At 40.3% G+C, this 21,154-nt stretch overlaps 2 protein-coding genes across 3 annotated transcripts; both read right to left on the bottom strand.

The window, feature by feature from the left end:
- Nucleotides 1–3,481: 3,481 nt before the first annotated feature.
- Nucleotides 3,482–4,417, bottom strand: LOC100344466 (olfactory receptor 6C2-like). The gene has a single exon (XM_002711050.2). It carries the CDS (start codon nt 4,415–4,417, stop codon nt 3,482–3,484), a length of 936 nt encoding a protein of 311 aa, XP_002711096.2.
- An 8,618-nt stretch (nt 4,418–13,035) lies between these two features.
- Nucleotides 13,036–20,828, bottom strand: LOC100344217 (olfactory receptor 6C2-like). Of its 2 annotated transcripts, XM_070052354.1 has the most exons (2): nt 19,917–20,828; nt 13,036–13,053 (listed from the first exon to the last, which is right to left on the bottom strand). In XM_070052354.1, exons 1-2 carry the CDS (start codon nt 20,826–20,828, stop codon nt 13,036–13,038), a joined length of 930 nt encoding a protein of 309 aa, XP_069908455.1. The 2 variants fall into 2 exon arrangements, with proteins under 2 accessions (XP_069908455.1, XP_008254816.4); XM_008256594.4 differs by lacking the exon at nt 13,036–13,053 and having other exon boundaries at nt 19,893–20,828.
- Between the last annotated feature and the right edge of the window lie 326 nt (nt 20,829–21,154).

The following is a 21,154-nucleotide window of genomic DNA, read 5'->3' as shown; positions in this document are numbered from 1 at the left end:
ATTCTGGATGGTTAGTTTTTTTATTCCAGTGTTGTTTTTTCTTTTGTTTGTAAGTGTGCCAGTAAGTCAGTAATGCCTCTTTTTTTTTTTTTTTTTTTTTTTTTTGACAGAGTTAGAGAGAAAGACAGAGAGAAAGGTTGATTCACTCCCCAGATGGCCACTACGGCCGGTGCTACGCCAATCCGAAGCGAGCCAGGTGTTTCTTCCTGGTCTGCCATGAGGGTGCAGGGGCCCAAGCACCAAGAGAGCTGGACTGGAAGAGGAACAACCGGGACTAGAACTGGCGCTCATATGGGATGCCGGCGCTGCAGGCAGAGGATTAACCAAGTAAGCCACGGCGCTGGCCCAGTACTGCCTCTTTTTATTCAGTGTGTAGTTAGCAAACTTTAGGCTGGTTCATTGATCAACTTAAAATAGAATGATCAATGTAAATTGAGGCTTTGACAATTTAATTCTTTCAATAATTAATCCTACTCAAATAGAAAAGGACGTACACTTGTGGGATGGATAGCCATCTTAAAGTTATAGTGTAGAAATCTCTGCAAAGAGTTGTGTTAAAAACCAGAAAAATTCATTTAGAATAAAACTCTATGTGTGTGAAAACCAAAATTAATGATCTTAAATGCAAACTCATAGAGTTTGATGAAAAAGTTTAGATTGAGTCAGTGACCTCTGAACCTACATCAATCTGTAGTTCTATATAAAAAAATTTAATAGAATATTTATTTAATTATTTGAATGGCAGAGAGAGAGAGAAAGAGAGAGAGAGAAATACAGACAGAAAGATCTTCCATCTGTTGGTTCACTTTTCAAATGGCCACAAAAGCCAGGTCTGGGCCAAGCCATAGGCAGGAGCCAGGAACTCCATCCAGGTCTTCCATTTAGGTGGCAGAAGCTCAAATTCTTGGGGCATTCTCCACTGCCTTTCCGGGTGCATTAGCAGGAAATTGGATGGGGAGCTCAGCGTCTGGGGCTAGAACTGGCATTTGACATGGGACACCAGCATCAAAATCAGCGACATAACCTGCTGTACCACAGCACTGGCCCCAGTAGCTCTATTTTTAATTGCTTTTAGGAACCTTCATACTGTTTTGCATAAAGACTATACTAGTATACGTTCCCACCAACCGTGTACCAGGATTCTCTTTTCACTGCTTTGAGTTACGTACCTCAGATATGTGCGGCTTTTTCCATCTCAGCAAACAGCTTCTTCTGGTTGTTCAAGGAAGCTAATTCACAGAACAACCTTGAGGAGCTACTAGAACGGAGCATATAGTGGGGGGCTATAGCTCAGTGGTAGGGCATTTGACAGCAGAACGGAGCATATCAACAAGCCCTGATGGAAGGAATATCTGTGACTCAGGTAGGGGGAGTCCTACGTATAATATGGAATCCTGCATCCTTTAAAAGTAATTGTTCATGGCCCATGGCTATCTTATGCATGTTTCCCTGGTTCCAATCGGTCCTAGCTGGAAGCATGAGTATTTATTATATTCATGTATTGAATTCCGTAAGCCATTCATAGAGTCCCAACCTCAATTTTATTAATAGTCTAATCTAATCACTGTAATTTCATTAATTTGATTACTTTCTCAGACAGAATGTACACAAGCTATTGACCTTACCTTTTTGTTTAAAATTCTGACTCTTCATTGTTCCGTGGTAAAGGATAAGTTTTCTTTTTGTAAATACAATCCTGAATATAATCTACTTTCTAATATATTCAATATTTAAATTACTTGTATATCATGAATGTTTATATTAAGATGGTATGCTATTCAAGGTATTTCAATAGAGGGTGACTATAGATAGACAATATACTGTATATTTTCCTATTAGAAAATTGAAAGAGTATTTCGGATATTTTCACTATGAAGAAATGTTAAATACTTGAAAGGATAGATGTATTTACCAGATTGAACATTGTACAAAACATCACATTGTAACAGAAACATTGTAACAAAATATCACATAGTACCCCACCAAAACGTACAATTTTTACATCTCTTAGATTTTTTTCAAAAAATTTAAAATTTTTTACAAGTATCCTTATCTTGTTTATGTGATTTTCTCAAGATATGTATTTAGGATATTTTAATACTAGGAGACACATGATTGGACCATCAAGCACTGTATTAAACACAGGCTTTGGAGTCAGATAAAAATGGATTCACATGAAGAATTGCCTGTTCCTAGTCTTATTGATTCTTTGATTCAATGTATCAGTCTGGGAAATGAGGAGAAGATAAGAGAACTTTTAAATTTATTATTACATGTAATAAAAAGCAGTAGGATTCTAGTGATTTTCTTAGTAGTAACTGCTGTAATCATTATCATTTTAATGGAGAACTTGTTATAAATACCTCGTTATCTTGGTATTGAATGAATATATCATTATCTCAGCATTAAAGTTAAGGTGTATATATGTATATATGTGTACATACGTAATGTTTACAGTTGAAGTGAATGTGGCAAAATATGAAAAAATATTAAATTCTTAAAAATGTAAAGATAAAACCCATTGAACAGTATCTTCCCTTTGAGATTTAATTCTCTTCTATCACATTAAACCTAGTTTGCCTAAACTATCCTTTTTCCTTGGTTTACAATAAATAATAAAATAAGTCCACCTTTTGTATCCATTCTTGTACTCAACCAAGTGTGGATTGAAAATATTTGTAAAAAATTGTGCCTACATTGAACATGTACAAACTTAGTTTTCTTGCTGCAATTTTCTAAACAATGCAATAACTGGTTGCATAGCACTTAAACTGTGTTAGACAGTACAAGGAATCCAGAGACCATGGACACAGGAGGATGAGCTCAGATGATGCAAAAACTATGGCATTTTATAAAAGCATCTTGAACATGCAAAGATTTTGTTACCTATTGGAGGTCCTGAAACTAATCTCTCAACAATATTGAAGGATGACTGGAATCTAGAATGGTGCCTAGAGTCACAACAGCCATTCAAAGGCTGGCATTAGAATATTCCGCAGGGACTGGCCTTGTGGCCTAGTAGCCTAAGTCTCTGCCAGCGGCTCCGGCATTCCATATGGGTGCTGGTTCCTGTCCTGGCTCTAGCTCTAGTTCTCTGCTTATGGCCAGGGAAATCAGTAGAAGATGACCCAAGTGCTTGGGACACTAAGCCCTCATGGAAGATCTGGGAAAAGCTCCTGGCTTCATATCCAAATTGAAGCCATTTAGGAAGTGAAACAGAGATGGAAGACCTCTCTCTCTCTCTCTCTCATACACCATAAGCACAACTACTCAATACCAAACATGAAAATGAACTCATTTTTTTTTGTTTTGAATTTTATTAAGGTTTGCTAAGATGTGAAGTCATTGTTTCATTTCCTGGAAGTGCATCTTATTATTTAGATATATAATCTTCAGATTTTTCTTCCTAAAACTAGTAAACATTTCAAAGTACAGCTTAATTTTAAGGGAAAACTTGATTTTACCATGTTAGCACATTCACTTACCTCTTTAAGAACAAAGCAATTCTTTTGGCTGAGTCATTGAAGGCTTGTTTCACTTGCTTGTTCCTCAGGGTGTAGATGAAGGGGTTCAGCATAGGTGCGATGGAGGTGGTGAGCACAATCACACCCTTGTTAGTGGCCACTGACTGCTTTGCTGAGGGCTTCACATAGATGAAGATGCAGCTGCCGTAGGTGATGGAGACCACAATCATGTGGGAGGAGCAGGTGGAAAAGGCCTTCTTCCTTTGCTGGGCTGAGGGGAATCGTAGAATGGTCTTGATGATGTATATGTAGGATAGACCCACACAGACCAGGGTCATGATGAAGGTCAGCACGGCACTGACCATGACCATCTGCTCTATCAACCGTGTATCTGTGCATGTGATCTTCAGGAGGGGAAATGCATCGCAGATGAAATGGTCAACGACGTTAGAGTCACAGAACTTTAGACGTAGGCCCAAGCTCAGGGGTGGGAGGATGACCAAGAAGCCGGCTACCCAGCAGCAGAGGACGAGTCTCCTGCAGACCTGGCTGCTCATGATGGTCACGTAATGCAGGGGCTTGCAGATGGCCACATAGCGGTCGTAGGACATGATGGCCAGGAGGAAAAATTCTGTGACACCAAGGAGATCGATAAAAAACATTTGAATGACACAGTTGTTGTATGTGATTGTCTTGTCACCGGTTGATATGTTGTACAAGTATCTGGGAATACAAGCCGTTGTAAATGAGATTTCTAGGAAGGAGAAGTTTTGTAGGAAAAAGTACATGGCCGTTTTCAGGTGTGAATGTATGGAGGTGAGGAAGATGATGGTCAGGTTGCCAGTTACACTCAACACGTAGGTGAGAAACAGAAAGATGAAAGTCACAGCCTGCAGCTGGGGGTCATCCGTCAGCCCCAGCAAGACAAACGTTGTGACTGTGTGGTTTCTCATAACTGACTCCTACCCAATCCGCATATGCAATTCAGATATTTGCTATGAGGGGCTTGGTGTAACATCAGCCAGCAATAATTAGTTGCTCATCAAACTGTGCCAAACTGTAGGACACACAATATGTGTTAGTTTATAAATAATACCATCACAATAGTAGCACAGGTTTCACTGTGACTTTTTGTGGGATAATTTAGGCGATAATTGAATACTTAATGTATACCATACTGCAACATTTAAGAAACCTTTTCTAAGTGTTTTAAATTCTCATTTCATGTTTTATTTTATTTACACACAGGGTTGCATTGATCGTTTTTTGTTGAAACATGTGCCATAGTCACATCTTTAATTTTTTGAGCACTTCAATGCCTTTCTTTGTAATTTGGATAGTGATAAATTGTGAAAATAACACCAATGCTACTGGCACACTTTCATATGCTCTTCTAAAATCCACTGCATAGGATTTTGAGTAGTAGCATTATCACTAATGTTTAAACTTGTGCTTTCTTTTCACAACAACTTTTTCCTCATTTGCTCTCACTGTCACTCTTCCTCGCAACTCCTTTCTGTCGAAAATTTGTGCTCATTGCCAGGTGTGCAGAACACAGTTTAGATGAGAAGCTTGCTGTGTAGAATCTTAAGATGTGTTTTGGATGAGACATGCATAGGGTTGTGTGACATCATCATAATTACTAACTTTCAGTCTATGGAGATGAGCTTGTAACACATTCTGACTTCTTAGTACCAGTGTGGTTAATTACTAAATAATGAAGTTCCAGATGCGGCCACACTCCCGAGCACTGTCTGCTTTCACTGAGATTCAGTTTTGTCAGCTAAAAACAGGAAAACACTCCAGTATCCTTTATATGCTACTTCTGAAAAAATCAAGTTCTGCTTATGCATATGTATATACCTATCTGTATATTCTAAACATTTTAGAAGGGTACTGAGCTTGTAGTAACTAGTAAACATGTATGTAGTATTTCAATACTTCAACCCCCAATGATTTTCATCTGTTTTTGTCTCCATCCATTCGTTCTTTTTTCTATTATAATTTCCCCCCCTTTTTTTTTTGGACAGGCAGAGCGGACAGTGAGAGAGAGAGAGAGAGAGAAAGGTCTTCCTTTACCGTTGTTTCATCCTCCAATGGCCGCTGGGGCCGGCGTGCTGTCGTCGACGAACTGTGCTGATCCAAAGCCAGGAGCCAGATGCTTCTCCTGGTCTCCCATGGGGTGCAGGACCCAAGGACTTGGGCCATCCTCCACTTCCCTCCCGGGCCACAGCAGAGAGCCGGACAGGAAGAGGGGCAACCGGGACAGAATCCGGCGCCCCATCCGGGACTAAAACCCTGTGTGCTGGTGCCACAGGTGGAGGAATATCCTATTGAGCCATGGAGCTGGCCTCCCACACATCCTTTTAATGAAACAATATTTGCTAAAATTGACCAAACAGCTCCTTTAATAAAACTTTTTAAAAATTTCCTTTTTTTGGGTGTATACTAAGAATTCTTTGTGCAGTGTTTACTTTTAACTTGATTCATAACATCTTTTATCTGGGCGTCACACACATTTTTCATCTTACCTTTGTGTTTTAATCTCTGGGTATTTCTTTTCCTACTGGTTTCTATTACGTTTATATATATATATATATATATTTTTTTTTTTTTGACAGGCAGAGTGGACAGTGAGAGAGAGAGACAGAGAGAGAAAGGTCTTCCTTTGCCGTTGGTTCACCCTCCAATGGCCGCCGCTGCAGCCGGCGCACCGCGCTGATCCTGGCAGGAGCCAGGAGCCAGGTGCTTTTCCTGGTCTCCCATGGGGTGCAGGGCCCAAGCACCTGGGCCATCCTCCACTGCACTCCCTGGCCATAGCAGAGAGCTGGCCTGGAAGAGGGGCAACCGGGACAGAATCCGGCGCCCCAACCGGGACTAGAACCCGGTGTGCCGGTGCCGCAAGGTGGAGGATTAGCCTATTGAGCCACGGCGCCGGCTATTACGTTTATATTTTTCAGGCTCCTCTCTTTGATTACATAACTTAACAAACCTAGCCTCAGTAGGTATTGTCTTGTACTTCTAATTACTTAAATTCCACAATATTGTTCTTCAGAATGTGACCCAATATGTGGGATGTTTCAAAAGTTCATGGCAATGTATATTATGAAAAAGGATGCATTTAAAAACTTTTTGCACCAATCCAAATTTATTTTGAATTTTATTTTCATGAACCTTTTGAAGTACACTCATATACCAGAAACACAGACATGATCTCACTACCCTTTTTGTTTCCCCACATTTGTTATCACCCAAAAATAGGCTTAGCCAGGTTTTGAGTGAATCATTTCTCATGAGTGAGCTCTCTGGTCTCAGTTTTCCTCTGATAACTCTTTTCTATGTACTTTAAGGCCAGTTCTTTCTGTTCTGGAACACAGAAAGCACTAGTATTTGGTAAGGGGCCACTTAGAGCAACCAATTCTTATTTCCATTTTAACATTACTCTGAGAACATACTTATTTTTTTCAGATCAAAGTTTTGCTAATCAACTAGAACAGTGTGTACATGCTTCACACTGCCAGATATCTATCTCCATGCCCCAAGATTTAATAACAATTTGAAGTCAAAAATTCCACATGAAATTATTTTTTGCTTGGGATAAATCTAAGCATTGCTGGCATTTCACATTTGTTACTTAATTCGCTATATAGTAACTTTTTACTGTTTGTTTTGTTTTGGGGGTTTGTTTGTATTGCCAGCGGGAGGGTTTGTTCATGAAGAAGCATCCTCTGCTCACTGCCGTTATCTTCACTCCTGAAAACAGTTGCCTTCTGCTGTCTGAACTGCTCAAGGACGAATGAGAGCGTGGTCACTGACACTGGTTTCCTACACTGGTGCCTCTCTCCCCAGAGGATCGAAATCAGAAACCAGGGGCTTTGCAGTTCTATATTTGTGGTGCTATTTTCTATAGCTTCTGCTTCTCCATTAACACTCATGAAACGCTACGGTAGCTTCTCAAAATGTTAATAAATTGAATCAGTACTTTCCAAGAGTAAGTTCCATGCAGGATTTCCTGGAGGCTTCAATATTTGTGTCATGTGAAGGGCTTCAGTGTCCTGATGTTGCTTTAGGACATTCCTTCCCTCTTGAGCGGGGTCCTTGCCCGCTCTAACCATGTGTCTAAGTTGCAGAGATAAGCCCAGGAGTTAGGGTCACTGTCACACAGGAGGTACAAGGACTTGTTCATGGTTAACTGAGGACTAGGACACCCCCATGGCATGTAAGTGCCCACCTGTACTTCCACCAGGTCACCTTGAGAGCAGAGCATGCATTTCTGCACCCAGCTCCCCTCCCTAATCTGCTTTTCTCCACGAGTAGAGAGAGACCATTGCTACTCTGTGGTAAGTACTTCAGCCCTACTCACTGAAGAGCATTCAGATACAGAATCATTAAAGCTGTACTTCTTGTGGCCAGCACGGTGGCATAGCAGATAAAGCCACCACCCACAAGGCTGGCATCCTGTACAGTCGTTGGTTGGAGTCCTGGCTGCTGCAATTCTGATGTAAGTCCCTGCTATTGAAGTGGGTGGGAAAAGCAGTGGAAGATGGCCCAAGTGCTTGGGCCCCTGCAGCCACATGGGTGACCTGGATGAAGCTCTTGGTTCCTGGGTTTGGTGTGGTCCATCCCTGGCCTTGAGGTCATTTGGGGAGTGAACCAGTGTATGGAAGACCTCTCTTCCTCTCTCTCTGTAACTCTGACTTTGAATCAATCAATAAATCTTAATAAAGAACTCTGTACTTCCACGAGAATTCTGATAGTTTAGTAATGAACTGAGCTGAGTATTATGATGACTGCTTATATTTGAATTAAAATATTAAAAAATTTAATTTCCAATGAGATGATGCAATGTTGTATAAGATGTCATTTTTGCGGGGGGGGGGGGGGTTGAGATGTTGTTATGGCTTCATCAAGCTCCTCAAGTTTTGCTTGCTTTCCTGCTTACTGTAGTATGAAAATTATCACATCAATTAACACAAACTATTCAAGATAATATTCTCTAAAATTGGCATTTCTTTAATATCCTTGTGAAAACTCACTTCGGTTGGTTTCATACAATCAGGAAAAATCCATTGCCTAAGAGGCAAATAGGACCTAATGTCATCAAAGAGTATACAATTGAAATTCCAGAATTTATTATACTTACACTTCTGGCAGTTAACGTTAGCCTCACTCTGTGAGCTGTTCAGAAACGCTCATTCTTACCTGTGTGGAAATGGAAGGAATGTTGGAGACTACCACCTGGATGCGTGCCATGGTTGCTGTCCAGAGACTGGGGTTTCTGCCCTCAGGTAGAAACTTCGTGCACCAGATGTGCTGTCATAAGCCCAGACCTAGTTTCTTCTGCTGTCCATTGCCAGAAAGAAACACCAGTACAGAAGAGTGCCTCGGAGCTTGGCAAGCGTCTGTATTCTGAGCCATCTTTACACAGAGATCGTTTTCGGTTTCAAGCTTGAAGTTTGTTTTATTTCCCACTTCTGTACAAGTAATAACAAGAGTCTTTGGTGATCTAGGTTTGAAAGTGACTAATGAATGATCAGTGGAATTGACTTTGAGATAGTCCCTGTATCAAACCTAGCATATTAATCCTGAGGACACACCCTTCAGAGACAGGAGAAAGCATTCGAATCATTTAGAAGACATTGGTAGCAATTATCAGAATCTAATTAAGTACCACACGTTGGGCAATTTCTGTTGATTTCTACCATACAGGGCAATTAACAGCACATACAGAGAAAATACACATTTCTGAGACATTTGATATAATAAAGATGAACAGAGAAATAATGCAGCAAAAGAATAAGGAAAGTGAATTTTAAAAAGATAGGAAACGCTTGTTATGGAGCATTATTTTTCTCCTGTAAAAATACCTATCTATATCACATGTAATATTTATAAATATATAAATATAAAATTAACAAAATCACATATATGGAGGCAGACTACTTGGCACATGCTTTTACATTTATAATATGTATGTATTTTAGCTTTGGCAGGTATCATTAAATTTTGATTAAGCTTCAGCACATTGTTTTAACCAAACTTGATTGTAAATTTAGGTACTTTCTACTGTTTCAATGTGTTTACAAATGAAGTCGTATGTTGACACACCTTATTTATTTAGTCCCTAGTTAATAATTTTAAGTACTTCCCACCTTTTCTCATTATAGCAAATTTTTCTATAAAATAATCCTTGTCCAATTGTTTTTGGTAGTTTATCAGAATACTTGCTACAAGTAAAATTTCTTCACTGAATCAGATCCATTTTTAGAACTGCCTTAATCATATAATGTAAAGTAATTAAAACTTCTCTTCAAGCCAGGCAGGTAAGAGTGCCTTTGTAGATGCATTCTTGTCATCAATGAGCATCTTTTTGTTTTTTACTTTTTAAAGCTGGCATGTCACTTTATTATCAAGAGCTGCTCTGAGGTAAGCCTAGGTTGCAGATTGTTTTAGTAATAACTCATACAGATTGTGCGTACCCATGTTACTGCACATTTGAGAAAACTGGCAAACCCCTACCCCTTTGTAACCTGCTCCACAATGAAGACAGAACATTCTATCACCCCACCTGCTCTTTCTTCGTGTCCCTTCTTATCACTGAGTCTTGTCACGCCTCAAGCTCCAGGCCACAAGTGATCTTTTTGTCATCATAGTTTCAGTTAATGAACAGCTGATACGTTTCTGGAGTCTTATATGAAAGGGATCATTTATATGTAGGCTTTAGAGCCTGGCCTCCATCCTTTAGCATAAGGATTTGAAATTGCTATACACAGCAATTGTTCATTTTAATAACAAATCCTATTTTCAAGAAAAATAGTTCATACATAATGTCTACACATGAAGTGGATGTGGCAACGTATTAAAATTGCTACATTTTAAGGCTGAAATACAATAAAACCTATATTTCCAAATGGAAGCTGTCATAAAATTTAGCCTTTTAAAGTATACAATTTGGAGCTGATGCTGTGGCAAAATGGGTAAATCTGCTGCCTGCAGTGCTGGCATCCCAGTGGGCACCTGTCTGTGTCCTTGTTGTTCCACTTCCCATCCATCTCAATGTGCCTGGGAAAAGAATCGTAAGACCGCAAAAGGGCTTTGTCCCCTATAACCTGCGTGAGAGACCCAGAATAGTTCTGCTTGCTGGGTGCAGCCTGGACCATCCCTGGCCATTGCAGCCACTGGGGAAGTGAACCAGCATGTGGAAGTACTCTCGCGAGCGCTCTCTCTCTCTCTCTCTCTCTCTCTGTCTTTGTGTCTGTCTCTCCCCACTCTGTAACACTGACTTTCAAAAAAATAAAGTAAATATTTACAAAACTTATACAATTTGGTGGGGTTTAGTACTCATTTATTTATTTACAGCATTTTGCAATTCTCAACACTAGTTTTAGAAACCTTCCACCACTTAGAAAAAATCCCCACAATTAGCAGTTACTGTCATTCCTGCATTTTCTCAGCTGCCGGCAAGCAGCAATTTCTATTTCGACTCTAGAGAATCACCATCACCAATTCTTTGACTTTGTCCTTAAGTGAAATAATAGAATATGTGGTCTTTTATGATGTTTTTAAGCTTCACTCATGTTGTAGCATGATGGTGTTTCATTCTTTTTAGTACCAAATACTATTTAATTGTATGGATATGTTACACTTTATTTTTTCTTCCTTGGTTGGACAGTTTGGCTTGTAGCTACTTTTTTTGTTTATGAATAATGTTGCTATTAATATTTGGGCTTGCATTTTTCTCCCTGCATATATTTTAAATAAGGTATATACTAGGGGTTAGAATTGCTAGGTCAGTGGTTGCTTCATATTTACTTTTTGAGGAACTACAAATTTTATGCCACGTTTTTGTACGATGTTGTGAGAATGATGTTGCTAGTCCCATTAGCAATCATAGAATGCTTCAATTTCTTTTTTGCATATTTGCAAGCATTTGTTTGGTCTGTGTTTTTTTACTTTTGGTCATTTAATCATTGTGCAGTGGTATCTCAATGTGGATTTGATTTGCATTTCCCTAGCCACTAATTATGTGGATATCTTTTCATGTATGATATTTTTATTGTTTTTTTAAAGATTTATTTTGTTTATTTGTTTATTTGAAAGACAGAGTTACAGAGACAGGGAGAGAGAGAGAGAGAGAGAGACAGAGAGAGACAGAGATACATAGAGAAAGTCTTCGATTCGCTGGTTCACTCCCCAAATGGCCGCAAGGCTAGAGCTCAGACGATCTGAAGCCAGGAGCCAGGAGCTTCTTCTGGGTCTCCCACGTGGGTGCACGGGCCCAGGGGCATGGGCCATCTTCCTCTGCTTTTCCAGGCACATTAGCAGGGAGTGGGATCGAAAGTGGAGCAGCCAGGATTTGAACCGGCACCCAGATGGGTTGGCTAGGACTGTAGCCCAGGGCTTTAACCCACTGCACCACAGCGCCAGCACCAAATTGGATATTTCTAAATCTTCTTTATAGAAATGTCTATTCAAATATGTTGCATATCTAAAGTTTAGTTCTTTCTAGTGTTTAATTGTTAGAGTTCTTACGTATTTTGAGTACAGATTTCTTAACAGAGATTATCATTGCAAGTGTGTCTGCTGTTTTTTGATTTTCTTCTTGCTTTTGTAATGGTGTCATTTGAAGATGAAAGTTTTAATTTTGACGAAATCCAACTAAACATTTATTTTCTTTTTTCTTTGTGCTTTTCGTGTTTTCTTCACTCAGATTGAGCAGAAATCCTGAGTGTTCCAATCTCATGAAACCTTGATATTTTTTCCATGGTGAGTAAGGACGTTTCAGAATGGAAGCTAGACAGGCAGGTGGAAATTCTTTCTAGGCCTTTTGCTGGAATTATCTCCAAATCATTGCATTGAAAAAATGAACATTTAACCTTTAAACATGTGGGTCTGGAGTAATGATAGTGATTTAGAGTAGGGTATGTGGGTCACGTTTCACTGTTTCTTGATTGAAATGTATTGAAATATGTGTTTTTGAGCAGAGTATAAATATGATCTTTCTCAATTGCTTCTGTTTGATATATTTGGACAATTGAGTATGATGCAATAGATAGTTTGGGGAATGGAATTCTGATTTCAGGAATTTCAACTGATAGAACATTGTTAGGAAGCAAAGCATAAGCTCCCACAAATGGGAGAAAGCACAGGATATGTAATGTGAGTCTATACTACTGTGAACCAACCAATGTCAAATAAATGACCTCTGCAATAACTAAGGCACAGGTCTACAATGACTGTCAATGCTTCTCATGAACATGAATATTAGCTGGGATTTGCAGTGACATTGTTTTCAGGAACCATTCTTGAATGATTAAGGAATTACTACAATGCCATTTAGTCATTCTAGTCTCTTTGTGACTTGTATCTTATCATAATCACATCATCAGAAATTTAGCATTAACTCTAAGAAAAAGTAAACTTCTGCTGGGAATATTTTTATAGTAGGAACAACCATTGTGTCTATTTAAGTCTTACTGTATGTGTAGTCAGATACTAACAATGACTTTTTTTCACCAAAGAAACCTTTCATTTAAGGTATACAAGTTTTGTAAGTACAACTTTATTTATTTTATTTATTTGAAAGACAGTGATAGACATTGACAGAGATATCTTCCTTTCAGTAGTTCACTTCCAAAATAGTAGCAATGGGGGCTGGCGTTGTGTCATAGAGGGTGGGGCCTATGCATGCAGTGCTGGCATCCCATATGGGCACCGGTTCGAGTCCTGGCTGCTCCACTTCCGATCCAGCTCCTGCTGTGGCCTGGGAAAGCAGTAGAAGATGGCCCAAGGACTTGGGCCCCTGCACCTGCGTGGGAGAACTGGAGGAAGCTCCTGGCTCCTGGCCCAGGCTTTCGATTGGCGCAGCTCCGGCTGTTGCAGCCAGTTGGGGAGTGAATCAGCAGATGGAAGACCTCTCTCTGTCTGTGTCTCCTCTTTCTGGGTAAATCTGAATTTCAAATAAATAAATAAATCTTTAAACAAACAAAAAAAACCAAAATAGTAGCAATGCCTGGGGCTGGGACTGGGCCAGGCTGGAGCCAGGAGTCTGGAGCTCTGTTGGGGTCTTTCATGTGGGTATCAGAGGCTCAGATATTTGGGCTGCCTTTTTTTGTCTTCTCAGACACAATATCGGGGAGCTGAGTCAGGAGAAGAGCAGTCAGGACTACATCCCGTGTTCACCAACAGTGGCTTGATCTGCTATGCCACACACTGTCCCTAGTTCAATAACATTTTTATGTACCATTCAAACTACTCCTATAAAATGTACTGAAGATTTTTGTCATGGGTCTGATTACATAGATTCTAAAAATGGTAATTGTGTGGAAAGCATTGAAGGGGTTTGCTCTGAGGTGTTGTAGCACTGGGGTATTCACATCAGGTATTATACTTGAATTCAGCATGTACCTGTTTTCACAAAAATTTTGGCAGAAATGCTTCTTTCTCTTCATGTTTAGGTTCCCATCATGCTGCAGCCAATATTCACAAAGATAGTGTCTGAAACATCACAAAATTTTCCTCTTTGAACCCTGAATATCAGAAATCTAAAATGAAGTTGTTGACAAGAGTGAAACTGCTTTTTCTTTCCTTTTTTGTCTTTTAGCATCTATGGTCTGTATGAATTCCTTCTATCAGCCCCATTATATACTTTTTTTTAAAAAAGGATTTTATTTATTTGAGAGGTAGAGTTACAGAAAGTGAGAGGGATAGACAGAGAGAGAGGTCTCCCATCTGCTGGTTCTCTGCCCAGATGGCCGCAATGGCCGGAGCTGAACTGATCCGAAGCCAGGAGCCAGGAGCTTCTTCTGGGTCTCCCATGCGGGCGCGGTGGCCCAAGCACTTGGGCTATCTTCCACTGCTTTCCAGATGCATTACAGGGAAGTGGATTGGAAGTGGAGCAACCGGGACTAGAACCAGTGTCCATACGGGATGTTGACACTGCAGGTGGAGGATTAACCTACTGTGCCACAGTGCCGCCGCCCTCCCCGGACTATGTACTATTGTTTTGATTCTCTTGCCTCCTCTCAGTAGTACCATATGACTACATGAGCTCCCCTGAATAATCCATGATCGTCTTCTCATTTTCAGAACCATGAATTTATCAGACTTGCCATGCTTCTTTTCCCCAGTGAGGTAGCACATGAATATGCATAGATTTCAGGGCTCAGGATATTTCTGGGAGGTGTTGTTCAGCATACTGCACATGTCTAACACTGTCTTAGTTAGACATAGTCAAAAAGTATAGCAGCTGGTAGGTAGAGTTTATTTTTCCCTGAGTCTGGTTGAGTAGTTGGGAACAGCTTACAGAGTTTGCAATAGTTACTATTCTAGCTATAAATATTTTATCTGATGGAATTTTTATTTTTCAATGGAGGCAGTAAATGAACCTCTTCAATTGACCAATGCATTTTTGAATTATCAAAAAGGGTATTTTTTTCTGTGTAATTATATACATATATATAAAATTACATATAAAATTGTGATTTGTTCAATGTGTCATCAGGTAGATTTAAGGGGGCACACATGGGAAGAACAAGGTCAGCCCCACCACTGGCCTGACATCAAGACTAGCCTTAACAAGAGGCCCTTATTTCTTTCCCATTCAAGATGGCTAGATTTTCAATTCCACAATATTGTTTTCTCCTTTGCTTATAGTGTGTCAGTGCTGTCTCTCTCTCTCTTTTTTTTTTAAATCTACACTTTGCTGACTTTCCCATGCTTTTCTTTTTTTCCTTGTTTTTATTATTTATTTATTTGCTTTTAAAAGTTTATTCATTTATTTGAGAGGTAGAGTTACCAAGAGTGAAAATGAGAGAGAGAGAGAGAGAGAGAGAGAGAGAGAGAGAGATCTTCAGTTTGCTGATTCACTCTCCAAATTGCCAGGACATCAGGGGCTGGGCCGGGAAAAAGCCAGGAGCCAGGAAATTGATCTGCGTCTCCTGGGTGGGAGGCAGGAGTCCAGGGTCTTGGGTCATCTTCAGTGATCTCCCAGGTGCATTAGCAGGAGCTGGATTGGAAGTGGAAAATCCAAGACTCAAACCAGTGCCCATATGGGATGCCAGTGCTGCAGGCTGTGACTTAATCTGCTGGGTCACAGTGCGGTCTCGTTTAAAATTCACTGGGTAGATGGCAACCTTTCAATTAGCTCACTGATCAAATAAAGCCAGAGTGATCAATCTAAATTGAACTATGTGAGGCCGGTGCCGCGGCTCAATAGGCTAATCCTCCACCTTGCAGTGCCGGCACACCGGGTTCTAGTCCTGGTCAGGGCGCTGGATTCTGTCCCGGTTGCCCCTCTTCCAGGCCAGCCCTCGGCTATGGCCCAGGAGTGCAGTGGAGGATGGCCCAAGTCCTTGGGCCCTGTACCACATGGGAGACCAGGAGAAGCACCTGGCTCCTGGCTTCGGATCAGCGCGATGTGCCGGCCACTGCGTGCCGGCTGCGGCGGCCATTGGAGGGTGAACCAATGGCAAAGGAAGACCTTTCTCTCTGTCTCTCTCTCTCTCACTGTCCCCTCTGCCTGTCAAAAATAAAAAAAAAAAATATCAGCACAGCCCTGACTGTTAATGAACAACTTAATACATTATCCCTCTTAGTAGTTTTTTTGTCTGTTCTACTTAATATGACTGATTTAATTCTGTAATTAATACACAGTTATTCTTAAGTGTTGAAATTTAACTGAAATGTGATCCCTGTTAAACATAAGAGTAGGAATAAGAGAGGGAAGAGATATATAATTTGGGACATGCTCAAGCTGACTTGCCCCAAATGGTAGAGTTAGAAACATACCAGGGGACTCCAATTTAATCCCATCAAGGTGGCATGTACCAATGCCATCTCACTAGTCCAAGTGATCAATTTCAGTTCGCAATTGATCATAATGAAAGGACTAAGAGTCAAAGGGAGCACATAAGCAAGTCTAGTACCTGCTAACACTAACCGATAGAATAAATAAAGGGGAGAGTGATCCAACATGGGAAGTGAGATACTCAGCAGACTCATAGAATGGCAGATGCCCTAAATAGCACTCTGGCCTCAGAATCAGCCCTAAAGGCATTCAGATCTGGCTGAAAAGCCCATGAGAGTATTTCAGGCATGGAAAGCCAAGACACTCTGGCAAAAGATCTCTGTGAGTGAGATCTCAGTGGAAAGAACAGGTCTTCAAAGAAGGAGGTACCTTTCTCTGAAGGGAGGAGAGAACCTCCACTTTGACTATGACCTTGTCTAAACAAGATAAGAGTCGGAGAACTCAAGGGGCTTCCATAGCCTTGGAAACTCATGACTGGAGCATAGGGAGATTACTGATGCCATAGACAGGAGTGTCAATTGGTAAAGTCAACAACAGGAATCACTGTGCACTTACTCCTCATGTAGGATCTCTGTCCTTAATGTGCTGTGCATTGAGATTTAATGCTATAACAAGTACTCAAATAATATATTTCACTTTGTGTTTCTATGGGGGTGCAAACTGTTGAAATCTTTACTTAAAGCATACTAAACTGATCCTCTGTAAAAAAAAAAAAAAAAAAGAAAAAGAAAAAAAAAGAAAAGAAAAGAAAAGAAACTATCAACTCCCAACTTGACTCTCACTGGGATTAAACATGACAATAGGTCTGATCTGATTTCATCATCATTAAAAAAAATCATCTATTATTTTTCACTTTATGTTTCTGTGTGGGAGCAAACTGTTGAAATCCTTACTTAATGTATACTAAGCTGATCTTCTGTATATTAAGATAATCGAAAATGAATCTTGATGTGAATGGAAGGGGAGAGGGAGTGGGAAAGGGGAGGGTTGTGGGTGGGAGGGACGGTATGGGGGGGAAGCCATAGTAATCCATTATTCGTACTTTGGAAACGTATATTCATTAAATAAAAGTTAAAAAAAAATAAAAAAAATAAAAAAAAATAAAAAAATAAAAAATAAATTGAACTATTTGATATTTTAATTACTAAATAATTCATCTTGTTCAAATGGATAAGGGAATGCATCTGTGGCATGGATGGCCATCATCAGTGTAGTGTAGAAATCACTACAAACATTTATGTAAGAAATTACAATAATCATTTAGGATAAAACTCCTGTGAAAAATAAAAATTAATGATGTTCAAATGAAAACATAGACTTTGTTGGAAAATGATAGAGTAAGCCAGCAGCTTCAAAATAATATTAACTAGTAGTTACACTTAAGATTTTTTGGAAGTTGTATTTTTATTATTTACTTGGAAGGCAGATTGACAGAGAGGGAGAGACAGAAAGAGCTCCTGGATGACCACAACAGCCCGACCAGAGCCAGGTTGCAGACAGGAGCCAGGAACTCCACCTTGTTCTCTCATGTGGGTGGCGGGGGCCAAAGTACTTGTTCCATTACCCAGTGCCTTCCTAGGTGCATCAGTAGGAAGATGGATCTGAGCAGAACAGCTGGGACTTGAACAGGCACTCCGATATGGCATGCCACTGTTGCTAGAAGTGGCTTAGCCTGCTCTGCCACAGTACTGGCCCTTAGGATTCTATTTTTAATTGCTTTTAGGAACCACCACATTGTTTTATTTTAATTTTTTTAAGATTTTAAGTTTATTTGAAAGGCAGAGTTACAGAGAGGCAGAGGCAGAGCGAGAGAGAGAGGCAGAGGCAGAGAGAGAGAGCGAGAGCGAGAGAGAGAGTGAAGGAGTGGGAGGGAGAGAGAGGTCTGTCTTCTATTCACTAGTTCACTCCTCAAATGGCTACAACAGCCGGAGCTGAGCCCATCTGAAGCCAGGAGCCAGGAGCTTCTTCCAGGTCTCCTACATGGGTGCAGGGGCTCAAGAACTTGTGCCATCTTCTGCTGCTTTCGCAGGCCATAGCAGAGAGCTGGATCAGAAGTGGAGCAGCCAAGACTAGAACTAGCAACCATATAGGATGCCAGCACTGCAGGCTTAGCATTAACCTACTGGGCCACAGTGCCTGCCTGTTGTTCTCCTCTTGAATCTAGGAAAACCAGCTCCTCGGATCCTGGTTCCTATCAGTTTCACCATTGCTCTCTCCAACATGTTGGACAACTGCCCCATCTTTGGGGGATGATAATAATCCCCAATCCAACAATGAAGGGGAGAACAGGCCTTTTAGTGTCTATTAACTTATTCCTGGAGTCATACGAAGTTTGGAAGACTTTCTCTTTTAGTTCATGCCTATCTTGATTATTTAAAAATTAAAAAAAAATCTTGAGTGAGTACTTTTCTAAGCATTTCACATATTAGCACATGTAGTGCTCCTGATAAGATACAGGGACTCAACCAGTGCCCATATGGGATGCTATGCACTGCAGTTGGTGGCTTTACCTGCTACACAACAGTGCTGGTCCCCACACTGCTTTCCATAAAGTCTGTACCAATGTGTGTTTCCACCAACAGTGTCCCAGGCTACTCTCTTCCCCTTTTGGAGTTATATACAACAAAGAAGTGTAAGTTTTTACACCTCAGAAAATACCTTCTTTGTTTTGTAACCATCCTGGTCATGGACTAACCTTAAGCAGCTGATGGAATGGAGCATGTCACCAAGCCTGGATGGAAGGGACATCTGTGACTTCGGGGTCCTATACTTGACAGAGTTCTGCTTCCACTGAAGGTCATTGCTCGTGGCCAGTGGCTTCTTAAGCTCATTTCCCTGATTCCATTGGCCTTTCTTAGGAACCTCAACATTTGTTATATTCACATATTCAGTTCTGTATTGGATTTCATAGGCAATTTCAATTTTAATTACTTCCTAAACAGAATGTACTTAATGTATTGACCTCATTTATTTTTTGTTTAAAATTTTGGCCCCTCATTGTTTATGATAAGATATGTTTTCATTTTAGAAGAATGATATTGAATATAAACTGTTTTCAATACAACAAATATTTAAATTATTTATTTCTATGAATGCTTATGTTAAATGGCATGCCATATATGTACTTTTACATGATGACAACATATAGGGTTAATTTAGTATATATTTCTATATAAGAAAACTAGAAGTTAGAATTTTGGATGTTTTCACTATAATGAAATGATAAATGGTTGAAAGTCTAAATATACACTCCTGACTGAACCTTGCACAATGTATACATGTAATCCAGTGTCCACCATTTTGGGATCTGAGGGTGTGCCAATTTTTAAAATTATTTTTGTAGAATGCAAAACAATAGGGCTCTAGTGATTTTCTGAAGAGTAACTGCTCTGTTTGTTGTTGCTATAGTGTAAAGATAAACACCAACAACAACATTATGACTTCAGGATTTAAATCTTACCTTTCAGACCAAGCCAGTGTCTCAAAGCCATTCTTCTTCCTTGGTTTACAATATATAACAAAGGAAGTCATCCTACTACATCCATGGGTTCCAGAGTTTTGGATTCAACCAACTGTGGATGGAAAATGTTGGGAAAAAACAATTGTGCCTGTATATTCTCTTACTTCTTTAAGAACAAAGCAATTCTTTTGACTGAGTCATTGAAGGCTTGTTTCACTTGCTTGTTCCTCAGGGTGTAGATGAAGGGGTTCAGCATAGGTGCGATGGAGGTGGTGAGCACAATCACACCCTTGTTAGTGGCCACTGACTGCTTTGCTGAGGGCTTCACATAGATGAAGATGCAGCTGCCGTAGGTGATGGAGACCACAATCATGTGGGAGGAGCAGGTGGAAAAGGCCTTCTTCCTTTGCTGGGCTGAGGGGAATCGTAGAATGGTCTTGATGATGTATATGTAGGATAGACCCACACAGACCAGGGTCATGATGAAGGTCAGCACAGCAGTGACCATGACCATCTGCTCTATCAACCGTGTATCTGTGCATGTGATCTTCAGGAGGGGAGACACATCGCAGATGAAATGGTCAACGATGTTAGAGTCACAGAACTTTAGACGTAAGCCCAAGCTCAGGGGTGGGAGGATGACCAAGAAGCCGGCTACCCAGCAGCAGAGGACGAGTCTCCTGCAGACCTGGCTGCTCATGATGGTCACGTAATGCAGGGGCTTGCAGATGGCCACATAGCGGTCGTAGGACATGATGGCCAGGAGGAAAAATTCTGTGACACCAAGGAGATCGATAAAAAACATTTGAATGACACAGTTGTTGTATGTGATTGTTCTGTCACCGGTTGATATGTTGTACAAGTATCTGGGAATACAAGCCGTTGTAAATGAGATTTCTAGGAAGGAGAAGTTTTGTAGGAAAAAGTACATGGCCGTTTTCAGGTGTGAATGTATGGAGGTGAGGAAGATGATGGTCAGGTTGCCAGTTACACTCAACACGTAGGTGAGAAACAGAAAGATGAAAGTCACAGCCTGCAGCTGGGGGTCATCCGTCAGCCCCAGCAAGACAAACGTTGTGACTGTGTGGTTTCTCATAACTGACTCCTACCCAATCCGCATATGCAATTCAGATATTTGCTATGAGGGGCTTGGTGTTAACATCAGCCAGCAATAATTAATTGCTCATCAAACTGTGCCAAACTGTAGGACACACAATATGTGTTAGTTTATAAATAATACCATCACAATAGTAGCACAGTTTTCACTGTGACTTTTTGTGGGATAATTTAGGGGATATTTGAAAATCAGAATACTTAATGTATACTCTACCCCAACATATTAAAAGTCCTTTTTTCAATGTTTTAAATTCCCATTTTGTATCAGTTTATTTGCAGATGGGATTGTATTATCATTTTTTTGTT

This window comes from Oryctolagus cuniculus, chromosome 11, assembly GCF_964237555.1.
Source record: "Oryctolagus cuniculus chromosome 11, mOryCun1.1, whole genome shotgun sequence".
Taxonomy (NCBI): Eukaryota; Metazoa; Chordata; class Mammalia; order Lagomorpha; family Leporidae; genus Oryctolagus; species Oryctolagus cuniculus.
Note: the sequence above shows the minus strand (reverse complement) of the source record. Positions and strands in the feature narration are given on the sequence as shown.